General features: G+C 45.3%; 1 protein-coding gene across 10 annotated transcripts in view; it reads right to left on the reverse strand.

The window, feature by feature from the left end:
- EP400 (E1A binding protein p400) overlaps positions 1-16,115 on the reverse strand; it is a 118,148-nt gene that overhangs the window by 19,581 nt on the left and 82,452 nt on the right. For 6 of the 10 annotated variants that reach the window (XM_063084913.1, XM_063084934.1, XM_063084910.1 and 3 more), the window contains 11 exons: positions 15,840-15,974; positions 9,571-9,615; positions 9,332-9,485; positions 8,782-9,023; positions 8,442-8,615; positions 5,621-5,757; positions 5,420-5,476; positions 3,092-3,170; positions 2,696-2,968; positions 1,458-1,503; positions 1,269-1,378 (listed from right to left, as the gene is read on the reverse strand). In XM_063084913.1, coding sequence (XP_062940983.1) covers positions 1,269-1,378; positions 1,458-1,503; positions 2,696-2,968; positions 3,092-3,170; positions 5,420-5,476; positions 5,621-5,757; positions 8,442-8,615; positions 8,782-9,023; positions 9,332-9,485; positions 9,571-9,615; positions 15,840-15,974 — 1,452 coding nt within the window. Of the gene's footprint in view, positions 1-1,268; positions 1,379-1,457; positions 1,504-2,695; positions 2,969-3,091; positions 3,171-5,419; positions 5,477-5,620; positions 5,758-7,161; positions 7,210-8,441; positions 8,616-8,781; positions 9,024-9,331; positions 9,486-9,570; positions 9,616-15,839; positions 15,975-16,115 lie in introns of all 10 variants that reach the window. The other 4 variants (XM_063084923.1, XM_063084921.1, XM_063084927.1 and 1 more) reach the window with 1 other exon arrangement.

Here is a 16,115-nt window from a genome sequence, read left to right on the forward strand (position 1 = left end):
ATATTTTTGTAAATATTTTTCCCAGTCTCTGCTTTTTTTATTTTCTTAATATTTTTCGAGGAGCAGAAGTTCTTAACTTAGAGGAAGCCTAACTTATTTTCTTTCATAATTCAGACTTTTGGTATCCTAAGAAATCTTTGTCTAAACCAAGGTAGCAAGATTTTCTCCTATGTTTTCTTCTAGAAATGTTATTTTGGTTTGAAGTTTATAGTTTTTGCTTTTACACTTAGGTCTCAGATCCATCTTGAGTGACTATATACAGTGTAAGTTACACGTCAAGGTTCATTATTTTGCATATGCTAACACAGGCTACCCAATTGTTCCAGCACCATTTGTTGACTATCATTTCTCCATCGAACTCCTTTGGACTTTCAACAAATTCAACTGAGTATATATATAGATTAAGAGAGAGAGAGAAAAGGGGGACCATATACTTCTGGATCTCTATCTGATTCCATCTGTCTAAGTGTCTATCCTTTTGCCGACACAACACCATCTAGATATTATAGCAACATCTTCACAGGAGTGACACTTTTCCAAACCAACTTTTCTACTTGCCAAAGCACTACTGACTTTGAAGCAGTGTTTGTTCTATTCAGGGTACATGTTGCCTTTGGGCCTGTGACTAAACAGGAAATCAGTATATAAATTTAAACTCTTTAATGTCAGTTCTGTTTTGTTTTTATGGTGAAATATCAAAGAAAAGCAGGTGGCTGGACACTAGAATATGTCCTCCGGTTCTGTGCTCGGGGATCCCACAGCTCGGAATCTTTCCTCAGTGTTTTCTCTGCCCAGGCGGGCCCAAACCTGCCTCCCACACCTGAGGTCCAGACATTCCTACAGAAGCTGACCACTCTCTCCGGTGCCCCACCTGGCCCTTGCACACACCCCAGCAACGAGTCACATGCCCTCCTCCAGTGCAACACCCCCAGACGGTTACTGTCCCCCTCTCTGGTGCCCCACACAGGCACAACGAAATTCACCATATGTCCTCATGTCCCACCCACCTCAATAAAAATCATACTGTGGGCAAAAATTTTCATCACACACACTTGCAACTCATATGCTCGTTCCCATGAAGTACAAAATAGAAACCATCCCCTAAACATCTTAGTGTTTCTGAAACCACCATACTGACCAGTTACTTATTTTATGAAATTCAAACTAGATCAGCACTTTTTTCACTGATGGACTATTTTTTTTAAATAATAATAATTTCCCTACGATACAAAGTCACAGTGTGCTCGCCAAGGGTAGGGACAACTCACAGTCAAGGCTGCAGGAGCCACTGGCGAAGCAAGACGCTTGTTAATGGACTGGAAAGTAGCGGCCGGGACACCCGCAATGGTGTTCACAATCACATTTCCACTCACGGTGCCTGCAGAGGAAGAGGCGTGTGAGGCAAGAGGACCAGAAAAAAGTAATTACTTATTTCAACATTTCCGTATTCTCCTTACCAGTTGGTATGCTTGTCCCAGTAACTGGTGTTTTAATGGTCCCCGCCTATTTAAAAAAGAAAACTCAATTCAAGTTCACTGCAAGCTCTCTCTGCATCAACCTTCCAAGGCTTCACACACCAGCATCAGATCCACTCTTGGCCACGTTTCTGCAGCCACACTGGCTGGCTCCAGCCCCGTCCTCCACCACTACCTCTCATCCCAACTCCGGCTATGCAGGCCTTTCTGGCGCTCACATCGGCTAAGCTCTGGGCCTCTACACTTGCTGCTTTTCATTCTTGTCACGACCAAGCCTTTGCCGCACAGGTCTTGGTTCAAACGTCAGCTCCTCACCAACGCATTGCTGCTCAGCCTTGATTCCTTCCCGTCCATACTTGCGGTGACCCACACCTGTCTGATGGCCTAAGCTCCAGTGAGCAGAGAAACTGCCCATCTTGCTCGCTGTGACAGTCCTAGCACTAAGCAGGTGCATAATAAATATATCTTTTGAATGAGTGAAGAACAAAGTTGTCCAAGTGCATATAAAAATCCCACTACAGCAAATACAGTTTTTAAAAAGAATGTATAGGAAATGGCTCTAAGTAACAAAATTGTTTCCACGCCTAGCTGACACGCCAATTCAGCACAGAATGTGCTCTTGGCCAGTGAGTCAGTGCATGAGATTTCCATGTGTCTATGCCACACACAGACCATGACTATCAGCAACTACAGTCTGCCAGTCATAACTCCATCATTCTTTTCTCTACACTCTGCACATCTGCAGCTTTTCCACGTGGGTACTTGAGACTTATGCACACAGGTGAGCACGTGAGAGAGTGTTCTCAGGACAAGGCAGCTTACTGGGGCCCTGCATGCATGTTGGTACACAACGTGTCTGCTCTGCAAGTTTGCAGGGAGCAAAGGAGATGAATTCATCACAATTATGTTTTATAAAATCTAGGTAATTTCCAACTTCCCAATCACCTCTGCTAACAAGAGCTGCCTCAACCTCCCAAATCGAGTAAAATCACCAAGCTCACAAAAGCTCTGGAGGAGAGAGATGGCAGAGTTTGGGTGAAAACACAAACTTCCTACAGGGAAAGACAGAGCCTATTTCCTCAAAGAGGAAGGTTTGCAGGCTGGAAATTGCTAAAACTGGCAACTAGTGTTCATTTTAACAGAAAACGCTTGAACCAAACCCAAGTGTGGAGGGGGCTACCCTCTGAGAAGCAGGCCCCAAGCTGGGAAGGAGGCCTCACCAGAACTGCGGCACTGCCCACGGTCGTTATTGCGGGTTGTCCCTTTGGTGGGGCCTGCACAGGCTGCGGCTGTGGCGGGGGCGCAGGCTGAGACTGGGGCGGGACAGCTGGTGGCCCCGCTGGCGGTTGGCTGCCTGGGGCCTGTGGCTGTGGCTGTGGCAGTGGCGGTGGCTGTTGCGGGGGTGGTGGGGGTGGTGGCTGCTGCTGCTGCTGCTGCTGCGGAGGCGGCTGTGACACGGAGGGCTGCTGGGCCTTCTGTTGATCAGCCAAAGCCTGAAAGGGTCAGGAAAGAAGAGAGGCCATTGGAAGAGTGGACGTGGCCCACACAGGCTCTCCCAGTCTGACAGGAAACCATGGCAACTATGTTTCCCCACACAAGCACAAGACCAGCCACACCTTCTTCTCCTTTGCGATTCTCTCTGCACGAAGAGATGCAACCTGGATGGGAGGCAGGGGCTTGTCATAGTTGATTCCACTGGGGGGGAAAAAAAAAAAAGCAAAAGTTAAAAATAAGTAGGCATGTTCTAAAAGAGACAAATACTCTAGAAACCCCAAGCTGCCAGGTGTCAGAGCGGCTCCAACCCAGCCCCAAAGGCATGGGTATAAAAGCTCGGGGGGTCTCTATAAGTGGGAGGGGCCCCAGAAAGAAGAGAAGTCCAAGACCACCTCTCTCCTCCTCCCCTTCTAAGAAAGAGTGCTCTAGAAGGCAGATGAGTCTGTTCTACTTCTGCAGTACCTACACATGGTCAAGAAGATTAGAGACTCCACAATGTCTGTGGGCTAGACAACTGTCAGGGCAGGGCTTCTCACTGACAAGGACACCCCTCCACCACTGTGCCAGAGACCCTCTTTCCCTCCGATGCCTCCCCCCAGCCTTCCATCCCTTTGCAGCTGAGCCTCAGCCCCACTGGCCCACCCAGGCCCCTGCTCTCCACCTCCTCTCAGCCTCACCTCTCCCCCAATTAGTCCTGTCCCACCAGCATGTAAACAGGATCGAGTCTCCCCTACCTTAGCCCAACACACAAAAACAAAACAAAACCTCAGACCTGCTGCCCCAGCCCATAGACTCCAGGTCTACACATCAGGTTCCACCCCAAACCTCCTGCTAAGACTCTCAGTCACCTCTTCTGGCATGCCCATGGACCCCTGGACTTGCTGCCCCTCAAGCATCCTCCCATGAACTCTGTGGATACGCCCTGGACACACTCTAACAAGATCCCAGCCCACCAATGAGGCCCCTGGATGCACACCCCAGCCCCATATCCCCAAGGACACACCCTGAACACATGGCCCCCTTCCCCTGTCTTCACCCTGCTAGACCTTGTGGCAAGTTCCAAAGAGAAATGTTACCTCCCTGCTCCTCCCCTATCCTGGTGAGCCCTCTCTCCCAGGTGGGTAAAAGTGAAAACCCCAACTCCAACGTGCAGCTGTGTGAGCCCCTGCTTAGGCCCCCAGGCCTGGCTTCCTCACTGCTCTCAGCTGGGCCGCCAAGTCCTCTTCTCTGCAGTGCCAAGCTCACACCCCACTTTCCTAGAGAAGTATCTCTGACACCCCCTAGAATACCTAAGGCTCCTCAGCCCTAAACCCAAAGCCTATCTCTTAGCCGCATTTCACAGTACTCAGGAAACCATCACCTGCTATCTCAGGTAGGACTTGTGCATGCTTGTCCCTCGTGCTAGATAAAAAGAGGATAGGATTGTGCCCATCTTGCACGGAGCGTGTCAATACATATCAACTGAATGAATTTATCCATTCACTTAGTTGACAAGCATAGGTCAAACACCTGCTATTTCCTCTCAGCACCAGGATCCCTCTACCCCCAAGCTCAGTGATAGACAACAAACAAGTAAACAGGCAGCACATCTGAAAATGACCAGGGCAGAGTGGGCAGTTTCAAGGGGATGGTCTGGAAAGGCCTCACAATGCAGGCAGTGAGTAAGTGGGGCCTGGGGTAGGTGGGATCAGAAAGCCCAGTCTGGCGAAGGCTGCCGGCAGCAGGTCAGGTCAGAAGCCAGGGCTCGGCCATATGCAGCATGGGCAGGGGGGAGGCCATCAAAGGCTCTCAGCAGCACCTGGAGCCAACTCACTGTGACAAGACTACTCCACAGATGCGGAAAAGGAGACCACAGAGGGACCAAGAAGAAAGCAGCAACAAGCCAGGAAGGAACCCCCAAACTGCTCCTGGGTGATAGCAATACCCCATCGGAGGTGGCACCTGTTTCATTTGAGCAGACCTCCTTCCTGACATTTTACTACAAAGAGTCAAACACACAGAAACGCCGCCAACGTTCACACGCCCAGCACGCAGATTCCACATTCTCTCAAACCTGCCTATTCTCTACCCGTCCATCAACACGTCTTTTTTTTACCTTTTGCTGAATTTCAAAGCAAGTATACTCACCTAAACTCTATATTTTTAAAGCATGGTCAGCAAAATGTGTGCTTGAAGAGAGGCAGGTGAAAGGAGGAAAGCCCCCTGCAAGAGCACATTCATTGTGTGTGACAGTCTCCCCTGCCGAAGTGTGGTCACAACACCCTGTCCTAAACACCACGCCCAATGGCAGGAGACTGAGCACCCTTCTCAGGCTCAGCCACTGTACCTTCCCCAGCTGACACCCGGAACATACTATCTGCACAGTAATTCACAAAACATACTGAATTTAAGTGAACATTGAAGTGAAATTATTTCAAACAGTAAAAAATGTGTCACAAATACAGAAATACCTTTCTGCCAACACAGAGGCATGCTTGGGGTTTTTCTGAAAAGGATTCATGCCAAGCCTGCAGTACAGAAAATGAGACAGCAATTACTAAACAAAGGAAAAATATAATGAGGAAGGAGATGTTAAAAATAAATGTCAGAAACCAGCTTCACACAGTTCACTCAGTCATAATTAATGTAAAATAAGAACTTAGGAAACATACAGAGGTTTGATCGGGGGGCTTCTTTTGCCGGCAGTCATTTTCATCAAGTCAAAGTGGTTTGTGTACAACTGGGTGTGTGTGGCATTCTCATCCTGGGCATAGATCTGGCTCGTACGGAGAGGACGGTTGTTTTTACTCTGAAACAAAATTGATGAGTGCGCATCCAAATCAGACAGTCAGCACTGACAGACGTTTACCCTAAAAGCAGGGCTCACTGAATTTGAAGCCTAAAGCTAAACCCAGATGGCCAAACACAAATTTCCTCCTTCCTATCCCTTTCATCCTGAGACACAACACAACAGAGCAGCAGCAGCAGCACTAAGCGGCCGTCATCTGCTGACTGCTAGTGACATTCTCCCGTCCAGCTAATCCTTCCCGAACGTTATCTCACGGGGCCTCACAATTACCCAGCAGCAGCTCCCCACCCTCAGTTGAAGAAACAAAAGTTATGCCAAGTGCCCAAGGTCACACTGTGGTGCCTCAGGGCAGTGCCGCCCCCCACGACCACCACTTTTTTCTACCCACAGTGGACGGTGTGGGCAACAAACCTTCAGTGATGTCCAAAAGCATATCCTTAGGAGGCTTTGGCAGTATTTGTGCCTGGTAATCTTTCTCCATAAATCCTACAGCTGAATAATGAGCCACCTAACTGTCACCCACTTGTACCCAAGACACCTAAGCATTCCATGGATTTCAGAGAAACTCCTCATCCTGTGGAGAAAACCACTGCCCAGGGAGGCTGTCTGTACAAGGTCATGGAGGTGTCTGTGACGGTCACGATCAGAGCTCAGGGTGCCTTCTCTCAGGTCTAAACTGCGAACCTTCCCACCACCAGGCATCAGAGTGCGCCAAGGCAGAAACCCAGACTCCTGGGCCAACACAGCCACAAGGTCATGGTGCGGGCACAGCTGCACATATGCACATACTCATATATGTGTGCACGCACATGGTCTACTGCTGGAGGAATACCTCAAATCCCAGGGCAATACCTAGGAAAATCAGAACAGGAAAATCACTGTGCAAAGGTACACTGGTCCATTTCCTGTACCATATGTGGAAGGTTTCTCACATCTTAATAAAATCAAGCAAAGGGAAGCAGGGAGAAAGGATGAGGAAGAGTCACACAAACCAGACAGTTACACTGAGCCCAGGCCAAAAGCAAGAAAGACTGTGTACAGTCAAGGAATTCCTATTTAGGTTCTGTCAAGTGTGAATGACTACACTGGCGCCCTGGAGCCCGGCCAGCTTCAGGAGGTGCAGCTATCCTATCTGTGCACACATCTGACTGCTGCCATCATTGCAGGCTGTGAGCAGCTTGGAAGTGCAGGCTGTGCCCTACGGGGGCTCAGCAAGTCACTGTGTGGACTTCTAGTGAAAAGAAGCAAATCCTCTACGTATAGGAATGAAAGGCACTTGAGAAAATTCTACGTTTCAAATCTCTGGTGATTAGTAAAGTACAGGTTAATACTGAATCTCATTTCATGCTCCTTTGCATAGACTCTTAAAAGTTTTCCAACTTATTGAGAACATCACCATCATACCTTATAAATACTTTTTGCCTTTTTCTTTGGATTAGCTTCATAAATCAGCTATAAGAGAAGAAAAAATTTTAGCTTTACTTTTTTCCATATTAAGGTAATGGTTACTATTATAAATGCCTCGCAAACATAAAAGCCTAAAGACTTCAGGAAGTCTTACTGATGAAGGCACTACAAAACAGTATCATGAGGAAAGCTTGCTTTTTATTTTAAACAAAAAAGCAAACAAAAGCTCTGTTTTTAAACAAGTGTATTTAGAAAAATGAAAACTGAAATGATCAAAAGGTTGTTATAGAAATAAATTAGTTGTGGCACGCTCTCATCCTGAGGATAGATCTGGCTCATAGTAGAGGACGTAATTTTCACAAATAAGAGGCAAAATAACAAATTTAATGAAAGGACTGCAAGTCTGCCTCTACTGCATCTGCCCCACACTGGTACATGCAGGAAGCTGTGGCCACAGCTGCTGTCCTGGCAGGACCACCATGAGGTGGCCAGCCACAGCATCCATGAGAGGACACAGGACATCTGCAAATGCTGACATGACAGAGCATATGAATGTCCTGTGTGTGGAGACCCTGGACACTGTGCTGAGCACAGACAAGCCACCAAGGGGCAAGACAGAGAAAGCTGCAAGAAGAAAGCCAGGGAGAAGCGGAAAGAGAGAAATTCAGCTCCAGAGGGAGAGGCAAGCCAAGCGCTAGCCCATGTGCAGGGCTCTGCTGGGCTTGGGCCACAAACAGCAGCTGGCCTCGTAAACGAGACACACCAGGGATCTGGCTGCGCTACATGTAAAACAAACACTGCCACACTCTGTCACCCCTGAAACTGAGTATCCATGCTTGTCAGACCATGGCAGCCACCCAGTGATTCAGCCCCAAAACAGCAGAGGAAACACTAACAGACTTTTCTTTAAGTAAACTAACAAATACAACAAAGTAAAAGTTCTTGTCTTCTTTTTTATTCATCCAAATCTTTCTTAATAAAAAAGAAGATATGACCAACTACTCAAATGACACTGTTTTCCAGATGACAGTGGCAGCACAGATTTTGGGATCAGATAAAATACCAGGTATGAGGCCTGCTGCTAACACTGAGCACGATCCTGACAAGAACCATGTGAAGACTGTCAGCATTGCTGTGTCTCGTGCCAGGCTCAGCACAGACACCCAACCTCACTGAAAGCTCCAGCAGCCCTGGGAAGCTGGCTTCCCTACAGACTCATGGCCGGGAATAGCAGGCTCAAGCCAGTGCTGTGGGAACACAAAGGAGACGGAGCTCACCTTCCCTTCCTCTCTGGGAATGATGACGTTCTCGTAGCGATTCCGGCATTGTTTGGAAGAGCGGTAGATTCGGCTGCAGGAGTTAACGACATCACTGACAAGATCCCAATTCGGCGTGTGAGCAGGTGACACAATGGTGAGGTTCAAAGGCAGCTCAAGTAACTGCTTTACGGCCTAGAGGACAAGGTTTCAGGTAGAACAGGTCAATGTGCTGCAAGTCAGAGGCCTCCCCTCCTGCCAGAAACCCCATAGAGTGATCACAGTAACAAACATGCATAAACACGGGAAGAAAAAGAACCACATGTGAATGCGCATGCCACGAGCCAGCAGTGCCGCTGACCTGCAGCAAGGCCCAGTCCTCGCTGATGAGCCATTCAGGGTGGTCTTGCCCGGACTCCGCTGCTGGCTTGGCAAACGTCGGCAGAGGCTTGGCGAACTGCGCCTGCTGCTTCAGCAGGAGGTTCTTTTTCTGCTCCTTGCCCTCACGGCGCATCTTCAGCAGGCCGGGTGTCGCCCGGTCAAACAGGGACCGAGGTGGGATGACTGCCTCCCCATGACGCTGCTTCTTCTTCCTCCCTGCAACTGCACGAAGAGGCCATCTTCAACAAGACACAGAACTGGGAGGCTTCACATCCCAGGCGAATAAGAACGGAAACAAGGGTGAGTTAAGAGGCACAAGAACAAGGAGGCCTTGGAAAGCATCTGCTAAAGAGGAAACCATTTTCTTGCTTTTACTGTTAAATGGAACTATAAACATGAAGATTTCCTCACTGAAACGGAACCCATGAATGCGGTATAAAGTAATGGACTCAGCAGTGCAGCTGACATCTTGACCCTGCACCACACACAGGGACACCTTGGGGCTACATGGTGCCCACATGGATGCACACCTGAGGGATCTGTTTTGTGCCGCCGGCGCTCCTTCCTTACATACACAGGAGGCAACTTCGCCTCAGGGATGGGCATAGGCTCATACAGGAGACACATAACTGAGTCTATGTAGATGTCATTGTCATCCTGCGGGGGCGTGGGCGGGGTCCAGAGCTGCATGGAGAGGAAAAGTCCCATGAGATGTGGAACTGACAGGAAGCTAGCTCGCTCAGACACAAGATGAGCAGAAGGTACTCACCGGCATAACTTCGGTCTGACCATCAGCATCTTCGTAGACATATTCCTACAGGGAATATGCGCAAGTTTTAAAATTCGACAAATTAACAGTTTCATGCTCTAAGCCACAAATTACTTACCTCTGTACTTAGGAAGTCTTCCAAATAAGTCTGATCAACATAACTATTATAAGACATAAAATCCCATCTGGCAATACAATTCAGGGAAAAGCCAATATCTAACTGAAAATCTCTAACAACTTGTCAATTATTAAGAAAATTATGCTTTTAGAACATGAATTAGGAGTGTGCACACGCGTGAGGCTAGGCAACGGGCGTGTGCTTTTGTGCGGACGTCGCTGTGTCTTCATGTTCTGCCCTGGGAGTTCGTTTAAGAAAGGCAAGTTTATTTCCACCTGCGACATTACCAAAGAAACAAGTGGAACCCGGGCCAGCGTCAATTGGCAGTTAAAAATATTTTTAAATTTCGGGAGGTCAAGATGGCGGAAGAGGAGAGCTGCCTGCTGCGTTTCCGCCACGTGTAGAAGCAGCCTGAGGCCCGCACCACATGCAGCTGTACCAGAATCGGCGCAAAGGAACGGCTTCGAAAGGGTGTCTTTACCCTGCCGAGAACCAGGAATCTTCCCCCAACCTGCGCACGCAACCCGCCGGTGCGCCCTGGCCCGCGTCCCAGCCGCAGCTGCAGACGTGGAAACATGGAGGCCTGAGCCGGCGTGTCACCCCGGGCTGCTACGGTGACCGCGGCTGACCGCGGCTTCTGACCCCCCGCCCCCACCCGCCATCCCTGGAGCTAGAAGCGAATGAACCGGCAGCCGAGACAGGGAGACGTCCAGCGGGAGAGGCAGAAGCTCCACAGAGACCACACGCGGGCCGCCACTGCCTGATCCAACAGGTAGGCTTCACTGCCGCCACCCGGCTTCATTCCCAGCCCAGCCCAGTGCACACAGAGCAGAGTCGTCCTGCAGGGGAGGCGGGAACTCCACAGGATCCACGCTGCTGCCGCACAATCCAGCAGCAGGTAGGCTTCACCGCTGCCACCCAGCTCCATCCCAAGCCCAGCCTAGTGTGCACAGAGCAGGGAGATATCCTGCAGGGGAAGGGGAAGCTCTGCAGAGACCACACGGTCTGCGGTGCCTCCGTGCATCCCAGCAGCCCGGGCCAGAGCGCAGCGAACAGGGAGTCACTGAGGTAGCCATACCAAATTGGCAACCACAGCAACATCTTAGTCAGTCAATAGTGTAAAACCTGTGGACTGTGAAACCCCCTGTCACAATGAATAAACACCAAAAAAAAGATACCAGAAATACGAAAAATCAAGAAAGTACACCACCCAAAGATAATAAATCTCAAGCTCTAGATCCTCTAGAAGAAGCCCTTGAAATGACTGACAAGGAATTTCAAGTGATAATTCTAAGGAAACTGAATGAGATACAAGAAAACTCAGCTAGACATCATGATGAAACGAGGAAAAGTATACAGGACCTGAAAGAGGAAATGTACAAGGAAATCAATGCCCTGAAAAAAATGTAGCAGAACTTGCCGAACTGAAGAAGTTATTCAGCGAAATAAAAAACACAACGGAGAGTTTAACCAGCAGGCTTGTCCAAGATGAAGAGAGAACCTCTGAACTTGAAGATGGGCTGTTTGAAATAACACAAGCAGACAAAAAAAAAGAAAAAAGAATCAAAGGCATTGAAGAAAATCTGAGAGAGATTTCAGACAACCTTAAGCGCTCAAATATCCAAGTCATGGGTATTCCAAAAGGGGAGGAAAAAAGAGATTGCATTGAAAACATATTCAACAAAATAGTGGCAGAAAACTTCCCAGGTATAGGAAAAATCACAGATCTTCAGATCCAGGAAGCTCAACGATCTCCAAATGTATTCAACCCAAAAAGGTCTTCTCCAAGACATGTTATAGTCAAATTGGCAAAACTCAAAGACAAAGAGAGACTCTTAAAAGCTGCAAGAGAGAAGCGTCAAATCACCTATAAGGGAGCCCCAATCAGGCTAACATCAGACTTTTCATCACAAACCCTAAAAGCTAGAAAGGAATGGGATGATATATTCAAAATACTAAAAGACAGAGATTGTCAGCCAAGAATACTCTACCCTGCAAGGCTATCCTTCCGAAATGAAGGGCAAATAGTATATTTCTCAGACAAACAAAAACCGCGGGAGTTCAACACCACACGACCACCCTTACAAGAAATTCTCAAGGGAGTACTGGGTTTGGTTCCTGAAAAATAACTACCACTGCCATAAAAACCCAAGAAAAATCTAAACCCACTAGTATAATAAAAATGGCATTCATGAAGAGAAAACAAACAAACAAAAAGGCTATCTACAACGTAAGGAACCAACAAACACAGAAAACAAACAGTAAATCAGAAAGCAAGGAACAAAAGACACCTAAGACAACCAAACAACAATCAACAAAATGCTAGGAATAAATCAACACTATTCAATAACAACTCTTAATGTAAAAGGCTTAAATTCCCCAATCAAAAGACACAGACTGGCTGACTGGATCAAAAAGGAGGACCCAACTATATGCTGCCTTCAAGAGACTCAGCTCACCCATAAAGACTCACATAGACTAAGAGTGAAAGGATGGAAAAAGATTTACCATGCAAACAGAAAAGAAAAACGAGCTGGAGTAGCTATTCTTATATCTGACAAAATAGACTTTAAACTAAAAACCATAAAAAGAGACAATGAGGGACACTACTTAATGATAAAAGGATTGATCCATCAAGAAGACATAACAATCATAAATATATACACATCCAATGTTGGAACAGCCAGATTTATAAAACAAACTCTATTAGACCTAAAGAAGGAAATAGACACTAATACCATAATAGCAGGGGACCTGAACACCCCACTGTCAATATTGGACAGATCATCTAGGCAAAGAATCAGCAGAGAAACACAAGATCTAAACAATACTCTAGACCAATTGGACTTGGAAGATATCTACAGAACATTCCATCCAACAACCTCAGAATATTCATTCTTCTCATCAGCACATGGATCATTCTCCAGGATAGATCACATATTAGGTCACAAATCAAGTCTCAATAAATTCAAAAAAATTGGAATTATCCCATGTATCTTCTCAGACCACAATGGATTAAAACTAGAAATTAATAACAAATGAAACTCTGGAAACTACACAAACACATGGAAATTAAACAGCATTCTACTTAATGACATATGGGTCCAAGAAGAAATCAAGCAGGAAATCAAAAAATTTATTGAAACTAATGAAAATAATGATACATCATACCAAAACCTGTGGGATACTGCAAAAGCAGTATTAAGGGGGAAATTTATTGCATTAAATGCTCACCTCAGAAGAATGGAAAGATGGCAAGTGAACAACCTAACACTTCACCTTAAAGAACTAGAAAAACAAGAACAATCCAAACCTAAAGTTAGCAGACGGAAAGAAATCATTAAGATCAGAGCAGAACTGAATGATATTGAAACACAAAAAGCAATACAAAAGATCAATGAATCAAAAAGTTGGTTTTTTGAAAAGATAAATAAAATTGACAAACCATTAGCATGGCTAACAAAAAAAAAAAAGAGAGAGAAGATTCAAATAACAAAAATTAGAAATGAAAAAGGTAATATTACAACTGATTCATCTGAAATACAAGGAATCATTCGAGACTACTATAAACAACTATACACCAACAAATTTGAAAATCTGGAGGAAATGGATAAATTTCTGGACACACACACAAGCTCCCAAAACTGAGCCATGAAGACGTAGAAAATCTGAACAGACCAATAACAATAAAGGAGATTGAAGCTGTTATCAGAAGGCTCCCAACAAAGAAAAGCCCAGGACCAGATGGATTCACAGCAGAATTTTACCAAACATTCAAAGAGGAATTGACACCGATTCTTTACAAACTATTCCAAAAGACTGAAACAGACGCAAATCTCCCGAACTCTTCCTATGAAGCAAACATCATCCTGATACCAAAACCAGGTAAAGATATAACCAAAAAAGAAAACTACAGGCCGATATCCTTGATGAATATAGATGCAAAAATCCTCACTAAAATACTAGCAAACAGAATACAGCAACACATATGTAAAATTATTCACTACGATCAAGTGGGATTCATCCCAGGGATGCAAGGTTGGTTCAACATACGCAAATCAATAAATGTGATACACCATATTAATAAACTCAAACACAAGGACCATATGATCATCTCTATAGATGCTGAAAAAGCATTTGATAAAATTCAGCATTCATTCATGACAAAGACCCTCTATAAGTTAGGTATAGAGGGAAAGTATCTCAACATAATTAAAGCCATATATGCCAAACCCACTGCCAATATCATCCTGAATGGGGAAAAGCTGAAAGCTTTTCCTTTAATAACAGGAACTAGACAAGGATGCCCACTCTCACCACTCCTATTCAACATAGTGTTGGAAGTACTAGCCAGAGCAATCAGAGAAGAGAAGGAAATAAAGGGCATCCAGATTGGAAAAGATGAAGTCAAACTATCCCTGTTTGCAGATGACATGATCCTATATATCAAACAGCCTAAAGCCTCTACAAAAAAACTCTTGGAGGTGATAAATGATTTCAGCACAGTAGCAGGATACAAAATCAACACACAAAAATCAGTAGCATTTCTATTCTCCAATAGTGAACATGCAGAAAGAGAAATCAAGAAAGCCTGCCCATTTACAATAGCCACCAAAAAAAATAAAATACTTAGGAATTGAGTTAACCAAGGAGGTGAAAAATCTCTATAATGAGAACTACAAACCACTGCTGAGAGAAATCAGAGAGGATACAAGAAGATGGAAAGATATCCCATGCTCTTGGATTGGAAGAATCAACATAGTGAAAATGTCCATACTACCCAAAGTGATATACAAATTCAATGCAATCCCCATCAAAATTCCAATGACATTTTTCTCAGAAATGGAAAGAACTATCCAGACATTTATATGGAATAACAAAAGACCACGCATAGCCAAAGCAACGCTGAGCAAAAAAAATAAAGCTGGAGGCATAACACTACACTACAAAGCTATAATAATCAAAACAGTATGGTATTGGCATAAAAACAGACACACTGATCAATGGAATAGAATAGAGAATACAGAAATCAACCCACACACCTACAGCCATGTGATCTTTGACAAAGGCACCAAGCCTATACACTGGGGAAGAGACTGCCTCTTTAGCAAATGGTGCTGGGAGAACTGGATATCAATATGCAGGAGAATGAAACTAGACCCACACCTTTCACCATACACTAAAGTCAACTCAAAATGGATTAAAGAATTAAATATACAACCTGAAACAATAAAACTTCTTAAAGAAAACATAGGAGAGACACTTCAGGAAATAGGACTGGACACAGACTTCATGAATACGACCCCAAAAGCATGGGCAACCAAAGGAAAAATAAACAAATGGGATTATATCAAACTAAAAAGCTTCTGCACAGCAAAAGAAACAATTAACAGAGTTAAAAAACAACCAACAGAGTGGGAGAAAATATTTGCAAAATGTACATCCGACAAAGGATTAATATCCAGAATATACAAGGAACTCAAACAACTTTACAAGAAAAAAACAAGCAACCCAATTAAAAAATGGGCAAAAGAGCTAAGTAGGCATTTCTCTAAGGAAGATATACAAATGGCCAACAGACATATGAAAAAATGCTCAACATCACTCAGCATCCGGGAAATGCAAATTAAAACTACACTGAGATACCATCTCACCCCAGTTAGGATGGCTAAAACCCAAAAGACTCTGAATGATAAATGCTGGCGAAGTTGCGGAGAAAAAGGAACTCTCATACATTGTTGGTGGGACTGCAAAATAGTGCAGCCCGTGGCTCACTTGGGAGAGTGTGGTGCTGACAACACCAAGTCAAGGGTTAAGATCCCCTTACCGGTCATCTTTAAAAGTAAAATAAAATAAAATAAAATAAAAAATAAAAAGTAAAAAATAAAAAAAAGAACATGAATTAGGTTTTTTAGATATGACACATAGGGCTGGCTGGTTAGCTCACTTGGTTAGAGTGTAGTGTTATAACCCTAAAGTCACAGGTTCAGATTCCCATACTGGCCAGCTGCCAAAAAAATTAGATATGACAAGTGAAAACTTCTAGGGCATTTTCTTATGAAAATGTGCAGAGACTTTAGACAAATCAAACACAGCTGAACAACTGGCCCTTTGTGTAGGAGGGAGGAGGGTCAGCCAGGCCAGCCCATACCATGCTGTAAGCGTCCTCTCTCGTGTAGGTGAGAAGCTCTGCCTCATCCTGTTCTAGCCGCAGCCAGGCCTCCTGTTCCTGCAGGGCCTTCATGTTCCGGAATTCCCACTCTCTCAAGGAAGTCATCACTACATCCTGACAGGAAAATTACCAGAAAATCAGAAACACTTTCAAAATCAGAAAGGGCGGTTCCCACCCTTTAAACTTCTGTGCTTGCTGTCTTCTCCCCTCAGGCACCAGCCCCCAAACACAAGTTAAAAACCCCTGGTCCCTGTC

This window comes from Cynocephalus volans, chromosome 2, assembly GCF_027409185.1.
Source record: "Cynocephalus volans isolate mCynVol1 chromosome 2, mCynVol1.pri, whole genome shotgun sequence".
NCBI lineage: Eukaryota > Metazoa > Chordata > Mammalia > Dermoptera > Cynocephalidae > Cynocephalus > Cynocephalus volans.